Source organism: Thermoascus crustaceus (genome assembly GCF_041956765.1).
Source record: "Thermoascus crustaceus strain CBS 181.67 unplaced genomic scaffold VTN00scaffold_6, whole genome shotgun sequence".
NCBI classification, from domain to species: Eukaryota; Fungi; Ascomycota; class Eurotiomycetes; order Eurotiales; family Thermoascaceae; genus Thermoascus; species Thermoascus crustaceus.
The window spans coordinates 1,404,537-1,427,463 of NW_027192532.1; the positions used below are offsets into that span (position 1 = coordinate 1,404,537).

At 49.8% G+C, this 22,927-nt stretch overlaps 8 protein-coding genes across 8 annotated transcripts; 3 read left to right on the forward strand and 5 right to left on the reverse strand.

The window, feature by feature from the left end:
* Nucleotides 1-453: 453 nt before the first annotated feature.
* Nucleotides 454-4,638, forward strand: VTN00DRAFT_8812 (uncharacterized protein; the record flags this gene model as incomplete). The annotated part of the gene is made up of 12 exons (XM_069435703.1): nt 454-491; nt 568-731; nt 790-928; nt 988-1,065; nt 1,165-1,295; nt 1,349-1,400; nt 1,453-1,673; nt 1,728-1,796; nt 1,873-1,971; nt 2,048-2,248; nt 2,301-3,809; nt 3,908-4,638. The coding sequence occupies 12 exons, from the start codon at nt 454-456 to the stop codon at nt 4,636-4,638; spliced, it is 3,432 nt and encodes a 1,143-aa protein (XP_069285622.1).
* A 668-nt stretch (nt 4,639-5,306) lies between these two features.
* Nucleotides 5,307-7,042, reverse strand: VTN00DRAFT_8813 (uncharacterized protein; the record flags this gene model as incomplete). The annotated part of the gene is made up of 2 exons (XM_069435704.1): nt 5,307-5,591; nt 5,645-7,042. The coding sequence occupies 2 exons, from the start codon at nt 7,040-7,042 to the stop codon at nt 5,307-5,309; spliced, it is 1,683 nt and encodes a 560-aa protein (XP_069285623.1).
* Nucleotides 7,043-8,691: 1,649 nt separating this feature from the next.
* Nucleotides 8,692-9,050, reverse strand: VTN00DRAFT_8814 (uncharacterized protein; the record flags this gene model as incomplete). The annotated part of the gene is made up of 2 exons (XM_069435705.1): nt 8,692-8,888; nt 8,969-9,050. The coding sequence occupies 2 exons, from the start codon at nt 9,048-9,050 to the stop codon at nt 8,692-8,694; spliced, it is 279 nt and encodes a 92-aa protein (XP_069285624.1).
* Nucleotides 9,051-10,733: 1,683 nt separating this feature from the next.
* Nucleotides 10,734-11,279, forward strand: VTN00DRAFT_8815 (uncharacterized protein; the record flags this gene model as incomplete). Its single annotated transcript, XM_069435706.1, has 2 exons — nt 10,734-11,041; nt 11,102-11,279. The coding sequence occupies 2 exons, from the start codon at nt 10,734-10,736 to the stop codon at nt 11,277-11,279; spliced, it is 486 nt and encodes a 161-aa protein (XP_069285625.1).
* A 2,883-nt stretch (nt 11,280-14,162) lies between these two features.
* Nucleotides 14,163-16,224, reverse strand: VTN00DRAFT_8816 (uncharacterized protein; the record flags this gene model as incomplete). The annotated part of the gene is made up of 3 exons (XM_069435707.1): nt 14,163-15,604; nt 15,655-15,937; nt 15,997-16,224. 3 exons carry the CDS (start codon nt 16,222-16,224, stop codon nt 14,163-14,165), a joined length of 1,953 nt encoding a protein of 650 aa, XP_069285626.1.
* Nucleotides 16,225-16,527: 303 nt separating this feature from the next.
* VTN00DRAFT_8817 (uncharacterized protein) lies at nt 16,528-17,748 on the forward strand (the record flags this gene model as incomplete). Its single annotated transcript, XM_069435708.1, has 3 exons — nt 16,528-16,815; nt 16,885-17,448; nt 17,542-17,748. The coding sequence occupies 3 exons, from the start codon at nt 16,528-16,530 to the stop codon at nt 17,746-17,748; spliced, it is 1,059 nt and encodes a 352-aa protein (XP_069285627.1).
* A 507-nt stretch (nt 17,749-18,255) lies between these two features.
* VTN00DRAFT_8818 (uncharacterized protein) lies at nt 18,256-19,593 on the reverse strand (the record flags this gene model as incomplete). Its single annotated transcript, XM_069435709.1, has 1 exon — nt 18,256-19,593. One exon carries the CDS (start codon nt 19,591-19,593, stop codon nt 18,256-18,258), a length of 1,338 nt encoding a protein of 445 aa, XP_069285628.1.
* A 619-nt stretch (nt 19,594-20,212) lies between these two features.
* Nucleotides 20,213-21,555, reverse strand: VTN00DRAFT_8819 (uncharacterized protein; the record flags this gene model as incomplete). Its single annotated transcript, XM_069435710.1, has 2 exons — nt 20,213-20,767; nt 20,833-21,555. The coding sequence occupies 2 exons, from the start codon at nt 21,553-21,555 to the stop codon at nt 20,213-20,215; spliced, it is 1,278 nt and encodes a 425-aa protein (XP_069285629.1).
* Between the last annotated feature and the right edge of the window lie 1,372 nt (nt 21,556-22,927).

Sequence of the window (22,927 nt, forward strand, 5' to 3'; positions counted from 1 at the left end):
TCAATTGCAAAAAATGCCATGGAAAAGCAATGAATCAGCTATACATTCTCGAATATCGCTCATATACTGGAGGAATTCAGTCTCCACCGCAGAGCAAACCTCCGTCTGTCGCTGGAACCGGGATATCAGTCCGAGAAATGCCATCGTCGCTCCATCCAGTGATCTCACATCCCTATGGTCGCGTCCCACCTAGATGCGAGGGATGGGAAGGTATTGATTGCTGCGGAGGCTCTTGTCATGTTGTGCCCCAGAAACTATGCGAGGCTGTCGCCTATCCCCGCAAACCATGGCAAGATCCGACTTTTGCGGAGGTCGCCCACTGTGATCTAGACGACAGTTCACATGCATCAACAGTCCAGAATCTGGATAAATGTGGCACCTCTTTCATCTTTTCTGCGTTCTGTCTGGTTTGTGACTACCATCAGTGAGCTTCGGGCTGTTCCAAGGTCCATAATGGAGTGCTATCATTGCTCTAAGCGCTTTGTTGACCGGTGAGGAATCCGCTTTGCAATCTGCTTATGGCTTGATAAAACCAATTCACCAGTTCATGCTGATTTGAGTGACCAGGGAGGAGTTTGACGCTCACCGTCAGTTCCACACTGACCGCCAATACGAGCTTCAGAGCAAAGCAGATGGGCCGAGTTACAGCAATCCCAAGCTAACGACCTCACGAAGGATGATCTTCCGAGGAGCGGATGTTGTCTCACTATTAGAGGGAAAGCCTTCGAATGGTACATGCCATACCTTGAAGAGCCGTTGATGGTATCGGGATTAACGAGTTGTTCACAGACTCGGACCAGACAACTTTGGCTGTAGACACTTTCCAGGATGCTCTGCGTCTGTTCCCCCCTCATAAAGAACAGGATGGAGCCAGGTTTGAGGCGGGAGATATCCGATGTCCAGATTGCGAAGCGGTCTTCTCATCATCGTACACCCCCTATAAGTTCCGATACCTGCTCCGTCGTTAAAATTCTAACGTGTTTCCAGAGTTGAGATGAGAGAACATAATCTTACGAGATACTGCCCCAGCGCGGCTATCGTCGTCTACATCATGACACAAGATCGGTAAGGTCACTTTTTGCACGGAGCTATATAGATGCTTCATATTGGACTGCGGTTTACAACTTGGTGAACCACGCTGATATTTTCTGTTCCCTCTTCCAGTCTTATAAAGAAAGGCTATAGGGTTGAGAAGAAATCAATCCCACTAGATGCTCGGTCATTACGGATTCCATGCGGGAAGTGTGAAGGACAGTTTAGGAGTGAAGAGGACAGAAAAGCGCACGAAGTGACACGTGAGACTTGGTTACTCTTTCTCTCTGATAAAGTCTAACAATGCAGCCTTTAGATAAATCGGGAAACCAGAAATGTGTCCACTGTGGGCGGGAATGTGATACCTTGTTAGTAATAGGAGAAAACTTTCGTGGCTGTTTACTTACAATATTACATCAGGTACGAGCTGAATCTTCACTACGATTGGCACGACGATATGGAATATCGGCAAGTTCGAAATGACACATCGAAGACTAGTCGGAACAGAACCTCAAGCATCACTTTTTCAAGCAGACCTGCTTCCATGACATCCCATATGACCGGCTCTGGTGTGGAGACAACCATTTCAAAGCCATCAGGTGGGAAGTCAATGTCCCAGAAGCTTTCATGGCCTCTAAGAAGTAAGTCATATTGCTTCCGCTACCTGTAGTGTCCGTTGGGCTAACAGTTACTAGAATACGCCCAGGGAGATGATGGTGATTTGGTTGCAGTCAGCTTCATCAGCGCAGAAGATTTAGAGAAAGGTAAACCGATGAGCAACGCAGTTCTTCTAGTTTACTATTTTCGAAGGCGAGGGCCTCCAGCTAATGTACAGGCCAGTTTATGCGCCCACTGGTTTCTTTCAAGAATTAGAAAGGAGCAACATCACGGTATCGCCCGCTAGCCAACTAGTCACAATCGCAGAATCGGATGATGCCGGTACGTACCTTTTCTTCCAATTTACTCCCCTTCACAATGCAAAATACAGCTCATGGGTAACGTTCTCTGTTATAAGATCACGAAGATTGCGCTGCGCCAGACGCAGATGGCAAGACTTTGGTTACCACTCTCTGTGAAGAGGACACGGAACACTTAAACGATACGATCAACCAAAAAGACGAGCCATCTTCAGATAATACAGCAGCATCTCATGATGCAGACTTATCTCGGAAGCAATCCTTCCTTCGAACAATGCTTGGAGGAAAGCTATCAAGACGTAAGCATAGATCTCTGCCCTTCCGACCTGTCAATTACTTACCAGTTATCAGAGCTGTCACAGGCTGGAACAGCATCGAACCGTGGCAAAAGGCTGGCCAAAAAGGCAGCTATCCAGTTCTCCATTGTTTCCAACCGTCCAAAAAGCAATGCTCAGGCTACGAACACTATCAGCAGAGAGGAAAATAGATCGACGGAGGGTAGGGAATCCCCTGCACTCAAAAAATGGGGGAGCCTGTCAGACATTTCCAGTGACTGCGGAAGTTCTCAAAAAGGCGGCCAGGGGCCATTTGTTCACATACGCTATCACTCTCGTGGGGCTATGGTCAATGATGTTTCTGGACGCCAGCGAATACTCTCAATGGAGCAGGTTGCCCAAGTATACTTGCAGATCAGCGAAGGCCTTTATTCAACCGCGATGAGGACCAAGGCGAGTGCTCTGCGATCTCGAGCGGAGACGACTTTGAAACGGGGTAATATTGAAGCCGCCATTTCAGAGTACCACAGTGCTTTAAGCATACTGAAAGACACACCCGGATTGGATGTTGATCAACTATTGAGAGCTGCTGTCTTGCACGAATTAGGACAGGCGTATGAAATAATGAACCAAGCAGCAAACTCAGAGGCCTGCTATTTGGAAGCTTTGGGTCTGTACAAGAGGACCTATGGTCGGGACTATCCGACAAACTTTGCCATTCTAAATGACCTTGGGATACTGTGTGAGATGGATGGATATGCAACTGAAGCTGCAGAACTGTACGAGAGGGCTCTCGCAGGACGGCTGAAGGTACTCGGACAGAATGCGCCGGAAACCTTGAACAGCATGCAGGGTCTAGCCACTATCAAAATACAACTTGGTGATCTGGAATCCGCCCTTCTCTTGCTTGAGAAGGCTGTCCCAGCTCTCGAGACCGTTCTCGGCCCCCAGAATGAGAATACATTGACCGCAATGGATAATCTTTCCATTCTGTACCAGAAGCTTGGAATGAAGGAGGAGTGCCGCGATATGTCTCGAAGAATGCTTCCACATTGCAAGACGACTTTCGGACTAAATAGCTCTGTGACCAGAGGTGCTGTCACAAGATGTGTCCAGGACGCCGAGAATTTTGACTTTCCGCCCGTTCTCAAGGATATCCTTGACCAATATCGACACTCCCACGTTCCTGAATCCCTCCGCGTCCTGCACACCTTGGGAAGAGCATACATGGATGCTGGACTGAATAGGGATGCGGCTGAGCTCTTTGAGGCTCTGTTTGAGGAGTTCACTGCCGTGAAGGGAGTGGAGGCACCGGAAACGTTTGATGCTCTGAGCGCTTTGTGTGTCGCTCGGGAGAATCTTGACTGGTTGGAGAAAGCGATCAATTCGTATGGACAACTTCTCCAGATCGCACGGAGGACGCCTCAAGATCATCATTCCAGAAGGCGAATGGACTACGCTCGGAGACGAGTCACAGAATTGACGGATCGGCGGAAGATCCTTGCAGCGGAGAGAAAGGCATGGCGCCTAAGTGAAGAAGGACCGTGTGCTAATTGCAAATTCAAAACGTCGAATCTATGCGATAGTAAGTTGTACACCTCACGGAAGCTCCTAGAGTTACTGCTACGCCAGACTTCCCTTACCATCAAACCTTGAGACTAACCTCCCAACCTCGATATCCAGCATGTAACATTATCCGATTCTGCAGCGAAGCCTGCAGCAACCTAGGCAGATCAGTCCATAACCCACGGTGCATACCATCGGTCACGCTCCGCGAATCCAAGTCCATCGCAACCAAGCCCAGAGTTCCACTCACCATCCAGGAACAAGCCATAGCCAAGATCCGATCCAAGGACAGCGGTATGCTCCCGAACTTCACAGCGACCTACACGTTTTACCTTGACCCGCGCAACTTCACCACCTTCCGCATGAAGTTCAGCTCCGCGGTCAACACGTTTGTTCTCTTCTGCACGGACGCCAATGTCCAATACATGGTCCTCGAAAATGACGTCGATGGATCGGAATCGAAAGAGGAATCTCGATGGGAACCAAAAACGGACTCTTCTTCTTCCACGGGCCAAACCGCATCACGTAAAGCCTCAGAGACCGAGCGTGTTCTCGAGTGGTCAACCCCCCAAAGCCAAGACTTCGTCTACGTCCCTTGTCCAAGCCCGCAATCACAGCCACAATCGACAACAACAACCGCAGCAGCAACTTACCTCCTCATCGCCCCTGGGAAAGAGATGCTAAAATGGACCGTCGAGAAGAGAGTCAAAGCGCGCGGCGGCGGCGGGGAACAGGAGCGGTTCGAGGCCCTCGAAGTCCCCAACAAGGAACTGATCGAGTATTCGCAGGGACTGCTGCTGAACGGGTACCTGGGGGAGGCGTTTATGTATGTCTTTGAGTGGGTCTGATGGGTTCCGAATGAACTGAATATTGGCAACTTGTCAGATTGTGATCAGGAGAATCTATTTACTTTTTTTTCATTACTTTGATAGACTGCCTTTCGAGAATTTCTCTCCCCCCTCTTCTGGTGTTTTGACTTGTATTGTCCTATCTCGTCTTGACTTCTTTCCAGATTAATTTGGTGAGATGAATGGAGGAGGATTTAATTTCTTGCAACTATAATACCTACCTTTCCAACAACTGTACCAAGATCGTGGGAGTTATTAGTTCAAGAATATGTCTATAGAGATTAACAAATACCTTCAACAATATGATCATCGATTTGCTTCCTTCTCACTTACTTCCTTGTTTCGCTCGTTGCGAACAACAGATGTATCCTTCACACGGACATACACCGTACCAAGGTAACATAAACCGTGAGAAGTGAGACAATGGATAAGAATTCTAATCTAGGCTGTACAACAAAACAGTATAAAGCAAAATGCATTGGGTATTCTTCTACATAGACACACTCCGTCTACCTGTATACCTCCCTACCATCTTTACCCATCGCCACCGTCACTTCCATAGTCAGTGTAAGAGACAACCCGAAACTCAAGAGTGAAATAGAGCAAAACACGCTATAATAATACAATATTATACACTTACAGAATATGGGACATAGCAAACCAACGATTCATGATCGGGAATTCTCCTCATCATCAGATTTATAGCGGTCGTCACCGCCCCAACCTTGCGCTTCGAGGCCTCGGGCGCGGATACCAAAGCTCATGAGAAAGCCAAGAAATGCCACACCACCGAATATGCTGAACGACAATAGTTCCCCTTGCGTGACCCTTGCTGCTATGGAGAAGAGGCCGCCGGACAAGAAAGGCCCCGCGGCCCGACCCGCCGCAGAGAGAGTCTGAGCAAGACCGTTGAGAGCTCCGAGGACGTGGTGGTTAGGAGCGGAGTTTGTGATCTGTGACGTCTGTTCACTATAGCCCTAATGTTTTGAAGGGGGGTTTAACTTACCAGCAAAAGAGCACTTGTTAATCCACCAACAGCGGCAACTGTCTTGACCAGGAGCACAAAACAAAGCTCGAAAGCGAGCAGTGCAGACTTCCCCGTCAAGCCACCTTGCTTACTCTTGTAGCCGACAAAAGGCATGAGAAGGAACGAAATGACGAATCCAAAGAGACCAGTACGATAGGACCACCTGTTCCCCATTTTGTCTCTCAACTTTCCAAAAATACAGATCTGGAAGATGATCGTCACCAATCCCGCGAAGCCTTGAGAAAGCCCAATTTCTCGCGGTGTGAGTCCACGTCCGATGGGAGGCGGGGCCTGAGCAAAAATCGGGTAGAGAGAATTGAATGAAACATTGCAGAGGGCGAAGATCAAGTACGTGAGAAGTAGCAATATCGTATCTCTGTTGAAGATCTCCCCACGAGTGAGCTCCTCGTGATGGATGCGGAAGGGGTTGATCGAAGACTGTGATGCTGAGTCAAGGTCACTATCATGTTCCGCACCGTTTTGTTGATTCTCCTGTGCTCCGACTCGCGTGTAGGTCGGTTTCGGTGCGCTTGTGAATTGCCAAATCCAACTGAACAGATCACGGACCCGTTGGCCAAACTCAGGGAGATTCTCCGCGTCCTCGAGGCTCTCCTCCAGGAAGATGCTCGTAAGTACGAAATCCACAAGTAGGATAGCTGCGGAGACAAGATTCGGGGGCAGGTAAGGATACGGGTTTGGCTTGTTGTTGAATGGATTGCGTTTGAAGATGAGCAAGCCACCCAATACGGGACCTGTAATCCCTCCAATACCATACAGCACCGGAAGGTAAGTAAATGCTTTTGACTGGTTGCTCCGGTCCGTTATCTCCCCAAGACACGTTGACACCAAGCCCTGATTCCCGTTCACCATTCCTGTCAACGCCTGCACCACTATAGCCTGCCACAACGTCCTGCAAAATCCGAAGGCAACAAAACACGCAGCAGTCAATATTGTTCCAAGTAGAATGACTGGTTTCCGTCCAATGCGATCAGACAGCCAACCCCAAAAGTAATTGGTCACAAACTGCGCCAACGCGAAGGCAGAGGCAATTGTCCCCACATAGACACCCACATCGTTCCCCTTGACCTCTGGGAATTTCGACGCCATGTCCGGCAGGTATGGACTGATGGAATTGAGAGCCGTCTGCTCCGCAAGGGCAATCATGGCCAGCACCGCCAGCTGCTTTTTTGGCAGCGGGGACTGAGGTGTCGGACTGCCGTTACCACCATTGCCTTGATCATTCGAGCCGCCATTCGAGGAACCGGATTGACCAGAATGAGGGCGTCCGCGAGTCTTTGGGGGCGAGGCTGCAAAGGTCTGGTAGTGTTGTGTTGAGGACCGCCGCCGGTGGAGCGGTTTCCGATCCGATGCTCTCATATTCGATGTAGCTGTGAGACGGCGACCTTTGGATATGAGTGATAAGCGACCTTTCTCACGATTTATTGACGATGGAGTAATACTTGGTACTCGTCAGCACCTGAGTCTGTTTGACAACTTCAATGGCACGTCGGCTGCGGCGGGGTTGTACCTGCGGTCGTGGTTGTCCGCCAGAAAGGACGGACTAAGCAGGAGGTCGCTGGATCGTTCGTCAACTACGCCGGAGGGCGTTGCTAATGCTATCTCTCTCGAATTGAAGAGAACATCCTCATGCGCAAAGTCTGACGGCAAGAAAAAGACGCCAGGAATGTGGGCAGCAAGGGAAAGCGCTCTCGCGACTGATGTAAGCGCATGCGGGCGTTCTTGGTCTATTACTCATCGATCTTAGCTTTATCTTATCGACCAGCCAGTGGAGCTTCTATTCCGGCCTGCCGATGTAAACACAACGGATCGAGACAGCATCTGTTCAATCACTCTGCCAGGTCGTTTAAATTAATTTCGTCATTATACATGGTCAAGCGTCCCATGGGTAAATATGTCTTCATTCGATCGACACTTATAATAGAATCAGGCATGGAGCCGTTTCAAACCGGATTTGGCGGAAAGTTAGGTAATTTGGTGCAGAAAAAGATCCACCAAGCTATGGATCGTCGGTCCTGCCGCACATCCTGTGCAGAGATGGTTAGCTCCGCCACACGTGGCCAGCCAGGTACGTGATGTCAGTTGTATCATGAATTTGTGAAGGGAGCGTATTGTTATCTACATCGAGTATACCCCCCAGGTACTGCCCATGTAAGTACATACGACTTACATTTATATCGGAGATGTAGTGTGGGAAACATGTATAATATACTTACGGAACATGACCCTCAGTTGTGCTCTACTTCGCCACAACGAGAAGTGGCCGATCAGTTCGCTTTTTTTGGGGGAGGGGGGCGCTCATGTTGTGTCACCGGATTCTCAAACATATCGTCGGAGGATGAAGCTGACGAGCGGACTCCTGACAGCAGATATCAAGGCTGATATAGGAGAAATAAAAATATCCGCATCCACAAAAAGGGCTGTGGGTTTTTCTTGCCGTGTAACTCCAACGAAGGAGCAGGGAGTCGTATGGGAGGCATGTCTAAAGATATCGGCGTATCAGGCCAAAGCAAATTCTTGCGCACCACTGACAGAGACAAGAAGGGTCAGAAAATCGGCTTCTATGAAGCGCATCGAGAAATAGGAACGATATCCATTCCGAAAGATACTAGACCTATCGCGCAGCGCTGTGAGGCCGATGCGCGATGGCACGAACCCCTGTTCATGTATGATATGAGTCCGGAGAAACAATAAGCCATATTGATGGTCCTGTAGGCTACTTTAGACTCGATGCTGTCCGGGAGTCTTTGTGGAGCCGGTGGCAGAGGCTCCATCAAGTGGCATCATACGACGGAGAAAAGCTAAGAGACGGAAAAGAATGTTTCAACTTGAATCCTTGGGGATGCGATGGAAATGTCAACGCCATAGGTCGGGTTCTCGCTAATTGGTATCAGCCATGGGCGCTTATATCCTTGCTTGTGAGGCTGAAACTGGCGAACTGACGAATGGATCGGCAGAGGGGGACAAATGTGAAGATCCGTGGCTGCACGGAAGAAATTCGAAGCACGCTAGAAGACGTCTTGACAGTCACGAAGACCAGGATAGGCGAGGATGGAGGACAAAAGGATCTGTAGGTTCCACGTGGAGAGCTGCCGGTGGTTGTCTGCTGCGGCTGATGCGGCTGACGGCGGCTCTTCGTCGAGCGCATCCTCGTCCTCTCTAACTTGTCCGTTTATCCCTCCAAACTCCTCTCCTTTGCCCGTGGCTATTCTCCGTCAGCAAGATATCCTAGAAACTGGCAGAGTTAACCCTACACCGTGGTATTATTATTATTCCAGCGCTGACTGGGCCAAGTTTTCCTGTCGTCGTGCTGCCATCTGACCTGATGACCTTCAGCGCCAATGCGGCAGCTTCCAGCTGCTGTCATCTCGGAAAACATGTTTCTGTTGGAAACCATAATAAGTTGAGGGCGCTTGGATCGTTCTTTCGAGCCCGACGGGCTGGGCTGGTGCTACTCGGCGAAAGTCCAAAACAACGGCATCCTATCTCACTGAAACTGATTACTTCTGTCAGCCTCAGCAGATCCAGACCCTGACCTGACAAGGAACCCAGGGAAACCCTGTGTATACTCTCAATGGCTATGCTCGTGGCTACCGCCCATGGCGCTGCCATAGCGTGGCTCCAGCAGCTCCTCCATCATTTTCGTCCAAGCAGCTGGATGGTGATGCTAGTGCCATTGAATATTCCCTTGTTTGGAAACTCACTGCAATGCATAGCCCTGTGACACGAGACAGTAAACTTCGATAGGGGCCAACACATGTGCAGTGAAGGTAACATGTTGGAGGAACTGTATTCTTCAGTCCTGATATCAAACCCCTGGATAAGGCGAGAAACGCTGAAACCAGCCATATCTAGCAGAACAAAGCCGAGAGTCCGCACAGCGCTCCGACTAGACCATTTCTAGAAAGCAGAATGATCTTCTTTTGACAGAAATAGCGTATAGCAGCTGGAAATGCTCTATAGGAGACAGCTATATATCAGCCGATGTCACATATCCAGGGCAGATATGGCAAGCGAAGCGAGCAGAAAGGTCATATACAGAATTTCAAAAATCCACCATATCAGAAGAAGATACAGCGCCGAAGCCTAGCTTTTTTGATCACATAGTCTGCCAGCTGCCAGAAATGGTCGCAGATAGATGACCGTTTCAGCAATGAGCACCTCGTACAGCCTTATGTGGTTTGACTCTGGGATAGCACGGTCCAATAATTGTACACGAAAGGGTGGGCTGAGCCCAGATAAATGTAGAAACGAGAATTTCTTCAGACATACAGTTCGGGGTCCAGATTAGATCTATGAGCCTTCGGGTTCGTCAACTTTTCCCCACCAATAACAAGGCTATTTCTCTAATGCTTGCAGTGGGCATGTGTAGGACCTATTATTGATCCTTTTTGTACTACGATCATCGAACTCTGAGTATAAAAGTCGAACTTTTTCCTGATATCGACGGCGCCGTTCTCAACCAGCCGATACAAACGTCCCCAGAAAGACAATATCAATTCTGCAGGAATCTGTCAGAGACCATAGCTGCTATACAACGTCATACTCCAGGTATATATCTACCTTGGTCTGTCTTGGCTTATTCGGAGCATATTTGCCTCCACGAATCTCTATTCTAAGATTTCAAAGCGTCGAGGCTACCCGGTTAACATTCTCGCCTCCCGAGTGCTTATCTGCAGACGCTCTTCGAGACTTCGACATTGGGTTGGTCATTGGCTAGAGGCCTGCATGATTAGCAATGCAGAAATATTCGTCATCCTCACCTGATAATATGACTTACAGCTCCCCTGGCCCTTATGACTACACTCTAGTCATCCCGGGGACGCTAAACGATCCCAGGTCAGCGAGCGAAGTCAGCCCGGGCTTTATATATGTAAGTATTCACCCTCTCCTGATTTTATTTCTACTTCTTCAGAAGACCCGTACAATAGATCGTCTTCTATTTGCCTTCTTCGAAGTTCTTCTGTGAACATCTCTTTGCTCGTTCTGTTCTTTTCTACCTATTCATCGACCCTCAGTCCTTCCATATCAACAGGGAACTTACAGCAAAATGCAGAACAACAAGGAGCAATTAATCCACTCTCTCCGCACGCACCGCGTCAACACCATTACGGAGCTTCGTCGGATTGAGAAGATATTCGCGCATCTTGATACTCCTGAAGTGACAGAGCCCATGACCAGTGCTTGGCTCCACTACGTCAATTCGAACAATCTGCTCAGCGAATTGCGAGGCTTGACGAAGAACTATCCCTTCAGCTCCGAATGTCTAGACGATGCAAAATGGATGGTCGTGGGTGATCCCGAAAGCTCTCGCAGCTGGAACTATTGCTGGCTCGTCCTCACGAAAATCCAGAACATGTACAGCCACCCCATTTCTGCTTTTGGGAAGTTATGGTTCTTACTCTGAAACTTGCACAGGCAATTGATTCCAAAACACGCTCGAGCCCTTGCAGCCAGACCGGCTATGTGGGGAGGGCGCACGCCTTCAGCGGCAAACATCGATCAGCTCGCCGACGCCTGCATCGCGGAGTGGACACGCGCCCTCCATCAGATGCTACGGCATTGGGACGTCCCTCCCACTACAACTGGTCGGTAGCGTCCGGACGTGAACGAACGTAGGGCGTCAGTTTGGATATTTGCTCTTCGCCACCGGGCTATGAACTCGACGATGTCCTTCTCCTTGGAACGTATCAGCCACTCTTGAACCTAGAGGATTCAGCTTTAGTGTTTTAGCGTTGATTTGAGTTTTCTGTTTCACGTTATTTGTTTTTGCGATCTAGATCGTCTTCTCTATTCCCACATTTCGATTGTATGTACAACAACGCTCGTTCCATGTTATTCCCCTCTTTTCTTTTCTCCTCGCGATCTCATACTAGGCGCAGGACGCAAGTAACCGAAGATCATATCTAGATGTACTGTTGGTGTACCTCATGAACGGAAATTGAAACACGAATGGCTAATCCAATACTATGATAGACTCAGCGCACTGTCGCCATCTCACTCGCATGCCAATTAAGTCATCTTGCATTAGTATGGGGTAATAATAATGATGAAAAACACGGAGGAGCCGTCATATCAAATTTTGTCATGGTCTATGCAGCCGCATTGGAAAGTTAGTGTAACTTGTATGGCGTTTCGATGCAGCCCTAAATAGATAGGTACCAGCTGCTCGGGTTTTCGGCCGGACTATGCAAGCATGGCATGGTCCATGCCACCCCCGCTGTTTCGGACGGCGCTTGTTTTGGCGGGTTCCTTTCGGTAAAGAGGCGCCATCGGCTGGGCCAAGTACGTACCTAGTTCATTTGATAATCAACACCTACTCGTCTTATTCTTCCATCGGCTAAGTTCAGTCAGGGAGGAATTTCCCAAATGAGGTGAGCGGTCAGGAGAATAAATCGCTCAAGAACCTAACTGCTCAGATTTCTGTGTGGTTCATTGGGCATGTAGGCATATATACTCCACTATGCCATACTATGTGCTTGTTTAGCTAATCCTCTAAGATCTCCCGAAAAAGATGCCCAGCATATATCAGGAACAAAACAGAAAACGTTAGAATTCCACGGTCAGCAGACAAAAAAAAGCCATTGTGACGTCATGATACTTTATCATCATCCACTTCTACTGTACATTCTTCTCAGCCATATGTACATACATACATTAGCCACTGCATGCTATCTAATCTGGCAGTATGTGTCAGTTTGAAACACTCCTCATACCCGTGAGACAAAAAGCAAACCGATCAAATTCCAGCCCCTCAAAAAAACGCCTAACTAAATTCCCCCAGTTGTGGCTTGTACCTGTCTACAATATGTAGTTACATACCCTACGTGACTAATCCACGTCCTTTCTGCAGATGCATTTGTGCGCAACGCCAAATCCCTGGCAGATCAGATCAGATCAGACCACGCGAACGCGAAGCGAAACGAAACACGCATTGGCCTTGGCCCTTTGTCCCTTTAGCCCTGCCTTGCTTAACCTCGCCAGTAGATTGTACCCAAATTACTAATGCAGCTTCGCCTCAATAGTTAGTTACTACTGTATTATGAGATGAGGTCAGCAACCTTACATGACATGACACGGGACGACGAACTACTGACTACGTCACGATACCATACGAGCTAGGGGGTAGGGGTAGGAGTCCTATTGGTATGGTATAGACTTAAAATAGATCAGATGGATGGAAGGTTGTCAGAATATTCCATGCATTAGTTAGTCAGCAGCACAGTCCGTGCAGGATCGGACCGGAGCCCTAGCTATCCTATCCTATGAAGGTTGGTTGGTGCGCTGCCGGAGTCGACACGAAAAGAAAAAAACAACGCGACCTCAGCAAACGCAATATCCGTTTTAGAAAGAATCGGATCGGACGAACGGATGGATATCGATCTCGATCTACTAGGGTCCAGGTCTAGGCTAGGGATTTCCGTTTCTGGGTGGAATTTTTTGCCACGATGAGGCTGAAAGATTAGGTAGGTGAAGTGCCCCTATGAACCAAACAGTGGCGCAGTAATTGAGGCGGCGATGTTTGGGTAGATAGGTCTAAATACTCTGTATGTACATACTACCAGTAATATGCGCTGTATAGCCGCCGACTCAATTAAAGCGGAGATGCTTTTTTTCTCAAATATCGTCATCTCTGTTTGCCACATGCAAGGGAAGGGATTTCTAGTTGGGGCAACAGGAAGATGGACTGTCGGTGATTGATGGATAGTGATACGATCAGACTATTCCAAATACGAGAGGTAGGGTGGGAGTGGGAGCGATGGCATTCAATGGAGACCAAAATATTGCCGAGCCTTGTCTATAGTGACAGTATTCTATAAAGAAATTCCTAAAAGACACGAGACGTCCTTGTCCATGCCATACTGCCATTTCCCTAAGCCATTTTATTTAGCTATACGTTCCGTGCGTTGACTTATTAGCTTACAGTATGTAGATGACATAGCATAGGGACTTGAACGCTGAGATAATCATAACTGTTCTGACACGCAGAAGCGTCAGCGTACTCACACAAAAGAGGAAATAGGACTAAAGAACTTACACTCCACAGCTACCTAATCAAGTACGATAATACATCATGTGAGATTCTGACAGTCATCTTAGAAATCTCTTCTTCACCGCCAGAACAAGTACCCCCTTTTTGCTTTTGGGCTACTTGGCTCTTTCGGCAGATTTTCTACTACTCAAGACTAGCGAGTCGAAGGAGGTTCTAGTGAAGAGCAGGCAGTCTCAATGTAAGGTTTGTGGAGAGCTTCAGGTATAACTGTCCTTTTAAACACCATAAAATGATACGATCAGTTTCACGTATACAAGAGTACATTACGTACCATTTTGTCTGCTATCTGCGTATTAATTAAGACATACAAAGGCAGAGAGCTTGGTCGTGCCTTGACATTATAGGAAGACTTTTGGAAGGAGACAGGAAGGTGCTGGAACAGAGTCTTGGATATTTGCTGTTGATAACAGCGTTCCTGAGAGCCGCTCACTTCATCAACAGCGAAACAGCCCAGGGGACGCTGAGACCTCTCAGATCACCGTAATGCTGTCCAACGCCCAAGAACACGATGGGGATTCCAGTGGCATGTACCATGCTGACAAGCGTGCCGACCATATCACCAACCGTGTCGCACTTGCTGATTATAAAGCCATCGAGGTTTCTACCCGGCCCAAACGCCTGGCTGAAGTTGCGGGCCTGCATGACGCTGTCCGTTCCAACAAGGGCCTCACCAACCATGAAGATCTTATCAGGATTGGCAAACTTGGCGAATTTCTCCAACGAAGACATGAGGCGTTGGTCATTGTGGCGGCGACCAGCAGTATCAATCAGCACGACATCGAACTTGTTGGCTGCAGCGTAGTTCACTGCGTCCTTCGCGACGTTGGCAGCATCCTTGCCGTATCCCTTCTCGTAGAGCTCCACTTCGCCGACGTTCTCACGGGCGCTGAGCTCCTTCAGGTTCCGGGCATGGACACGGAGCTGCTCTACAGCACCGGAACGGAAAGTGTCACACGCGGCAATCAGTACACGGTAGTTGTTCTGCAGCAAAAAGAAGCAGATCTTGCTCAGGTTCGTTGATTTACCAACGCCATTGACACCCACGATAGAGATGACGTATGGACGAGGAGTTTGCTGCTTGCTTGTCGGGGCGGTGACAGCTTGGATCTCGCGCAGCAGATCCAAGGAAGAAGTCGGGGTGAGGATCTTCCGCAAAGAAGACTCCATTGCTGAACGGAGGGCCGCATCGATACTTTGGAAGTTGCCCGTTTTCTTTCCAACAAGCTCCCGCTTTACCCCCTCACACAGACGAACTGCCGCTTCGCGTGCGACGTTCTTCTTCAGTAGATGGTCTTCCATAGTCTTCAGGGGTTTCTCGAGGTCCGCCTCGGTCAGAACCTTTCCTCCAACAATATTGCGGAAGAAGCCACCGATTGCGTTGAAGCCGGATCCCACAAGACCCGTTGATGAGCTGTCTTGCGCCTTCTTAGCATCCGCATATTCAAGGATAGAGTGAACTTCTTCCCCGATATCTTTCAAAACGAACTGTCCCTTGTCGATCTTACGGCCCCAAGACTCTTGGGAAACGGCCTCCACGGCAGGGGCCGGTTCATCGTCGCCAGCAGCAGGTGCAGAGTAATCGAGCTGCTCGCCGTCGTCCTCTTCCGCAAGACCGTCAATTCCCCATTTCCGCATTTTCTTTCCTCCACCCTTAGCATTCTTCCCCTTCTTAGTGTTTTCATCTCCCGATGAGACGTTAGCATTGGCATTGGCGGCTTTTCGCGCGCGGCGAGAGGCCCGGCCACCAGGCCCGGCCTTGGCAGTAAGAATACGGTTTCCAACGGGAGTCGAGGATCTAGAAGTCTCAGGAGAGTGAGATGGCGTGCTCTCATCGGAGCTCGCCACGGCCCGCGCAGCTTGAGGCTGCGCTGTGAGATGTCAGCGCAACAGTTGACCACACTATCGACGAAGTACGTACCTTTGAGAAGGCCGGGAACCGGTGGTGGAGGCGGGCCACCATTGTCAGACGATACAAACGGATCTTTTTTGTCCGTTACTTCCTCGATAGTATGCTCCACGACTACTCCCACAGTATTCTCGAGCTCTCGGACTTGCTGATCAAAGTATTTATCAAACGGATATTTGGCCACTCTAGCTCGCGTACTCCGCAACTCATCCTTGTAGAGGTCGACAAAAATGGTAGAAACGTTATCCAGGAGCTTATCGATCCAGCTGAGATGAAGCAGAGACTGGTAGACGGCCTGCACAGTCGCAGATGTCAGCATCGATGTAGATATTGGAATGGAAGCTTCATACTGACCACAAAGATAAGGCCCAATTCCCTGACCCTCTTCCACTTCAGAGTATACTTCTCCTTCTTATAGACAGGGGAGAGACCACCATCCACCGTCGAAACTTGCGGCCGCACCTTCTCTTCGATAAACACGTCGTTGATAAGGCCGTTGATGATATGGGCGCCAACCGGCGCATACGACTTAGACCACAGCACCACGCCGGAGGTGGTGAGAATCTCGAACGAGTCAAGCATCGTGGAGAAGGCGCTATGCAAGTCAGTGAACCGAGGGATCTGCGCTTCGAGAAGCAGAGAAGAACAACCGTGGCGGGGAGGTTATGGGCAGAGACTGGGGCAAGCTTTCGGCGGGCGAACTGCACTCGGGCCACGTAAACGGACTCCCCAAAACTTCAACGCCGGAACCGCGAAGTCCACGATCTCCAACTCTAGGACCGCTGACGGCCTTCCGCGGCTCGAGCGCCCCCTCAACCAAGGACAGCGTCTCCTTCAGCTCCTCTCCGTCTCCTCTTTCTTCTCCTCTCCTCAACCTCATTCACCATGCATCGCTCATCTTTCGCTCCGCCGCCGGCGCACTCCCCTCCGCTCCATCATCCAGTGCCGCAGCATGTATCGACGGTGCCCATGATGCGCTCACCACCTCCCCCAATGTCCCAGCAGTCGCAGAGCTCAGGCTATGGCAACCCGTATCAGCCCGCCCCCGCCCAAGGCGGCAGTGGCACGTTTGCTCCGGGGTTTGGAGGATTCATCAACGATCCGACAGCGCAGATGGGCTTCCAGGTCGGCAAGACCGCGATGATGGCAGGACAGGAATACATGGAACAGAACGTATGGAATTGCTATACGATACGCTCCGATCGGTGTGCCAGATAGACACCCAGTACTGACGATCTGCAGTTTAACCGCTACGTCTCCATACCTGCCCTGAAACACTACTTCAATGTCTCGAACTCCTACGTCCTGAACAAGCTCGCGCTCGTCCTCTTTCCCTGGCGCCATAAGCCTTGGTCTCGCCAGCAGGCACGGTTGACTTCGACCTCTACGGGCCCCAACGGCCAGATCTCGCAGCAGCAATACTCTTCCATCTTCCTCCCTCCCCGGGATGACATTAACTCGCCGGATATGTACATCCCTGCCATGGCACTGGTGACCTACATTCTCCTCTCCGCGATGTTGGCAGGTTTCCGCGGTAGCTTCCACCCCGAGCTTCTGGGTTCGATCACGACTACGGCTCTGGCGGTCATGTTTTTCGAGATTCTCTGCTTGAAGGTGGCTATGTACCTCCTCAGCATCAGCAACGACTCGCAGCTCCTGGATCTGGTTGCCTATTCGGGCTACAAGTTTGTCGGAATCATCGTGACCATGGTCGCCTCGGAGATCCTTACTCCTGGAAGAGGAACCGGTGGCTGGGTTGGCTGGACTGTGTTTACGTACACGTTCCTTGCGAATGCCTTCTTCCTGGTAAGCATTATCCTATGATCTGCAACGCGTGGAGTCTGCTTTTTTATGGACATCCATGCACCGTCGTCGATTTATTGCTGACTTATAAAATAGCTCCGCTCTCTGAAGTACGTCCTCCTCCCCGATTCCACAAGCGACGCCTCCATGCGCACCGGAACCATGCACACAGTTGCTCGCTCCCAGCGCAACCGCCGCACCCAGTTCCTTTTCATCTACTCCTATATCATTCAGTTCATCTTCATGTGGGTTCTCAGCCGAGAGGGACCAAGTACGACTGGCGCTTCTGGATCCAGTTCGTGATTTTGTTTGAGCCGGCCTTTTTTAATGCTTCATCATTTTATTTCATGATAGACTGAACTGGAACGCGTGGAACGGGAAAAAGGGGGGGATAATGTAGGAAACAAATCGAGACAATTCCACCTTTTTTTAGCGGCTTATAGCGTTCTGTCAGTTGTACTTTTTTTAACATATTTTATTTGGCGGTTAGGTACCCCAGGCTGTTGCTTCTATCGGGCGTTATTTGTTTCCAATATATGGGATAATGAGACATGTTTTAATTTGAAATCCCAGCTGGGATTTAGAGTTAGTGACCTGTATACGGTAAGGATTCGCTTTCATCACACCCAGTCTTCGGAGGTTTTTATCAGATCGGCATTCTCCATAGCCTTCATATACCTTTTTAGTCATTTTAAGGGTAGAGTTGTTACGTAACTGGTCTTTAAGAGGATTCTGGCAGCCGCTCCTTGAGTATTACCAGCGACTACTATATACCCTGCAAAAATCTTCCAACCCAGATACTATACTTATTTACTCGATCACCGGAACAGGAACAGACACCTCCTCAGGGAGCTTCGTCCAGCGACTCGTCTGCACCCGTCCCTCCTTTATAACCGCCAGAAGATGCCTATCAGGCTCATCAAAGACCAAGATATCCTCCAGCGGATTCCGATTGAGGACCAGAATATCCGCTGCGAACCCCGACCTGATCTGGCCCAGAAAATCCGGCTTCCGGAGCATCTTCGCCGCGTTCACCGTCGCGCTCTGCAGGATCGCCAGCGGCGACAGGACCTGCGCCCGGAGCGCGAATTCCCTCGTCTGCGCGATGCCCAAGGGTCCGACGAGGTCCGTGCCGTAGCACATCGTGACGCCGGCGTCGGAAGCGATCTGTAGCGAGTGCAGTCCCGTGCGGAGCACGGTCTCGTTCTTGCTGGCTAGTTCCGGGGGCAGGAAGCCGTGCCATCTGGGGTCTTGCATCTCTGAGTAGGTGATCAGGGTCGGGGTCAGGAAGACGCCCTTTTCGGCCATGGCTTTGGCGGTCTCGGGGTCGATCAGGTTCCCGTGTTCGATGCCCTTTACGCCGTTGTTGATCGCGTGCATGATCGAGCGAGGTGTATACGCGTGTGCCGTGACCCAGGTACCGTTGTTCTCTGCTGCGGAGACGATGGCTCTGATCTCCTCTGCCGTAAACTGGACGTTGGTGAGAGCGTCCGTCGGGCTCGCGACGCCGCCGCCGCTCATGATCTTGATGAAATCGGCGCCCTTTCTGAGCTCGTCTCTTGCGGCTTTGAGACATTCTGGCACACCGTCGCAGAGTCTTCCCAGCTGGTGCACGAGGCCGCCACAGCATTCGGTGTGGTCGTGGGAACCTCGCAGGTCGGCATGTCCGCCAGTCTGGCTGAGAGCACGTCCGGCGATGAAGACACGAGGTCCTGGGAATACCCCTTCAGCTATGGCTTCTTTCAACGCGAGCGACGCGCCGCCGCAATCCCGCACGGTGGTGAACCCGCGACGGAGGATCTGTTGGCACACGAATGGCTGTCTGAACTTCGATACGTCGAGGGGCATTCCGAAGGAACTGCCTATGTCCTTCGCTCCCGGGACAGCCGTAACGTGGACATGGCAATCGATCAGTCCAGGACATAGATAGTATTTAGATTGCAAATCCAGCGTCGTTACACCTTCTTCTGCAGAAATTTGTGCATCCGCGCTCAAGTCGGTGATGGATTCTATCAAGCCGCCGGATATCTTCACCGTACTGTTCCGTCGCACTGAACCATCCACGGGATCTATAATATTCGCATTTCTGAAGATGTAGGTCTTCTGCAGCTGAGGTGCCCACGGCTTGAGTAATCGGTTAGACGCCATTCTGCTTTGTAGTTATTGGGGAGATCTGTTCTCCCAGTTGCGTTTCTGATCACAACTGGGATGGGACACGTTTCTAGAACTCAGTTAGGGCCTCGCTGTACCGAAACAACCAACAATGCCTTTATAGAGATCGCCTCGAGGTTATCTTGCGCAAGCGGTTAAACGGGAGATCCATACCTCTCCCAGATTTCGAGAAGCGGGGATATCCGCAATTTTATGCACACAACCCCGCAGCGATGCATCCTCGCCCCGTTATCAGCTGCATCTCGATAGGACTATCCGTACCTCGTCATACCACCTAACAAAAGTGTGAAAGCGTGAAAATAGACTATCCGGTCAAAAAAATGGTCCATGTCCCGATGTTGACTAGATTTCCTGACCCTGCTTCATCTTTTCCGCGGATATCCGCACTCGTAAATTTACCTTTCATACAAATTTCATGCCTTGTTAATAAACCATTTTCCCCAATTATATCTTGTGGATTATGGCATTTCTGTCGACCATAAATTTCATGACACCATCTCAGGGCATCAGATCATTTTCAAAGGCAACTTTGTCGAAGAGCAGCCTTTATAGCCGTCATATACAGCAGCCAGCAGACGAGGGCACCCTGACTCACTCAGCATCCATGAAGATGCGCACATGTAGCAAAGAGCATCATCCCAAACTCGTCCACCGACCGTAACCAGCGGTCGATCCTCTCCCGCCGCGCAGGAGACCCCGTCTCTGGCGATCTCCAGAGTTCGCAGATCCGCAGCTCCCCGTCCTCCCACAAGGAGAGGTGTCTATCATACTCCCTTTCCCAGGCCGCGCGGTCCGGCGCCTCCCAGAGCAGCTTGCTCGAGGGGACAGGAAGTTCGGTCAGCTCCTTCGCTAAGTAAACGGGTATGTCGTTCAGGGTATTAAAGACATTGTTGAAAATGTATGCAGTCAGTAGAGCCCGTCTTTTTGCGGAGGCTACTATCCAGGACTCCCATTTGGGACGAGTGTGGGAGAGTTCCGCCGCCGAAACGAGACCTGTAGCGGAAAGCTGGCAGGCAAATTCCTGAAGATGCACCATGGTCGAATGATCCACGAGGGAGATGTCCACATCCGGTGAGAAATATGCCATCAGGCCGTAGATAAGGTATGCTTGGAAGGCAGAGAGGAGGTCCATTTGGCCATATGATTCGCGCTGCGAAATACTAGGTAGTTAGCCAGCAATAAGACAAGCAGATAAAATGAGAAGACCCCTGATACCTCTTCCAGAAGTCTTTCCATTTCCCTCTGAACAGTAGCCGTGACGATTGCCTCGCTCCCTCTAGCTCGTGTCTCCCACATCCTTACGAGGCTGTAACAGTTCGCTAGAGGCACTGGGAGCTGTTGGCCCCCGATCTGCAGGGGATGGATAATCGGAGGAATTCCTCCATGTCGCAGCATGTACTTCGGGTATGTGCCCAGAACGCATGTTAGGAACTGCACCGTGTACGGTTGGAAAGCTTTCGGGACCTGGTCCTCGGAGGGCAGAAAGGACTCTAACCAGCGGTTTCGGATTTGAGCGCTATCGGTGATAGAGACTAGATCGAGATCGGAAAAATCCAAACTTGGTACGACTTCCAACGGTCTGTTATGCCGTGTGTTTGAAGTTGTTAGAACATAAGCTGCTGGCGTACTGTCCAGGAATACGTTATTCACAGAAGCCGCGCCTTGGTCTGACGGGCTGTTTAATGATAACGGTGGGGTTCCAAATCCAGGAGTCATCTGACGCTTGAACTCAAGAAGCTGCGCTGATTGAGCACCGCGGCTGAAGTTATTAGGCGATTCATCCGCTGGGGTCAGGTACTGGCAGTCCAGGTTTCGGGATAGGCATCGCGAGCAGCGCGGCCTCTCGTGGCCGCAACGCGCCTTAGCCTGGGTGCATTGTTTGCATGCCTTCTTTCTAGCCGGCGCTTTTCCTTTCGACTTAGAACTAGTATTAGGCATGATTCTCTGTATTTACTGCATCTTAAAAACGTGTAAAAACTGCGCAGTGTCCAGACGGGAAGTTAGTAGGGAGCACAGATGACGCCTGCTGAGTCAGCTTGCCTCACGGCGGAGTAACGTAATCCACAAGCGGGTCGGCATCCCAACCGGGTCGGCACCCAACCTAAATCGCGTACTCTGATTTCAACTACGCGCTTTTCACCACGCGATTATGCCACGAAAACCGCGTACAAACTCCCAGAAAAGGATTCAACAGGAGGCAAGGATCCTGTTAGCAATTGCTGCTTTAAAAAAGCAGGAAATTCCAAATGTCCAGCAAATAGCGCGCCTATACAATGTGCCTTGCTCTACTCTACAAGATCGACTTGGCGGCCGTGTTGCAATGACTGAACAATGTGCCAATGGGCATAAATTATCAATCACTGAGGAGGATTCGCTTGTACAGTGGATATTATCTATGGATAAGTGTGGAGCAGCTCCCCGACCGGCGGCCGTGCAAGATATGGCTAATATTCTTCTATCCAAACGCGATCCCAATGCCCCCCCGCAGCAGGTTGGAAAGAACTGGGTTTACAACTTCATCAAGCGTCGCAATGAGCTGAAAACTAGATTATCACGAAGATACAACTATCAGTGTGCCAAATGTGAAGATCCAAAGGTCATCCATGAATGGTTTGATCTTGTACAATGTACAATTGTGGAGTATGGGATCTTGGAAGAAGATATCTACAATTTTGATGAGACAGGTTTTGCTATGGGCCTAATTGCTACTGCTAAAGTAGTTACTAGAGCTGATATATATGGCCGTCCATCTCTTCTACAACCTGGCAATCGTGAATGGGTCACAACTATCAAGTGCATTAATGCTATGGGATGGGCTCTACCATCCTGCCTCATATTCAAAGCAAAGAATCATCAAGAGTCCTGGTACGAAGAACCAAGCTTACCACATGATTGGAGGATCGAGACAAGTCCTAATGGATGGACCAGTTATGAGATTGGGATTTCATGGCTTCAAAACATGTTTATACCATCCACAACTGCATGTACAAAGGGGAGATATCAGATGCTGGTTCTTGATGGCCATGGAAGCCATTTGACTCCTCAGTTTGATCAAATCTGCACTGAGAACAACATCATCCCAATCTGCATGCCACCACATTCATCACATCTTCTACAACCTCTCGATGTCAGTTGTTTTGCTGTTTTAAAGCGAGCATATGGCTGTATTGTGGAGGATAAGATGCGGCTTGGCATCAACCATATTGACAAATTAGACTTCCTCGCAGCATATCCACATGCTCGTAAGGAGACCTACAAACCAGAGAATCTTATCAATGGCTTTGCAGCAACCGGATTAGTGCCATTTAAT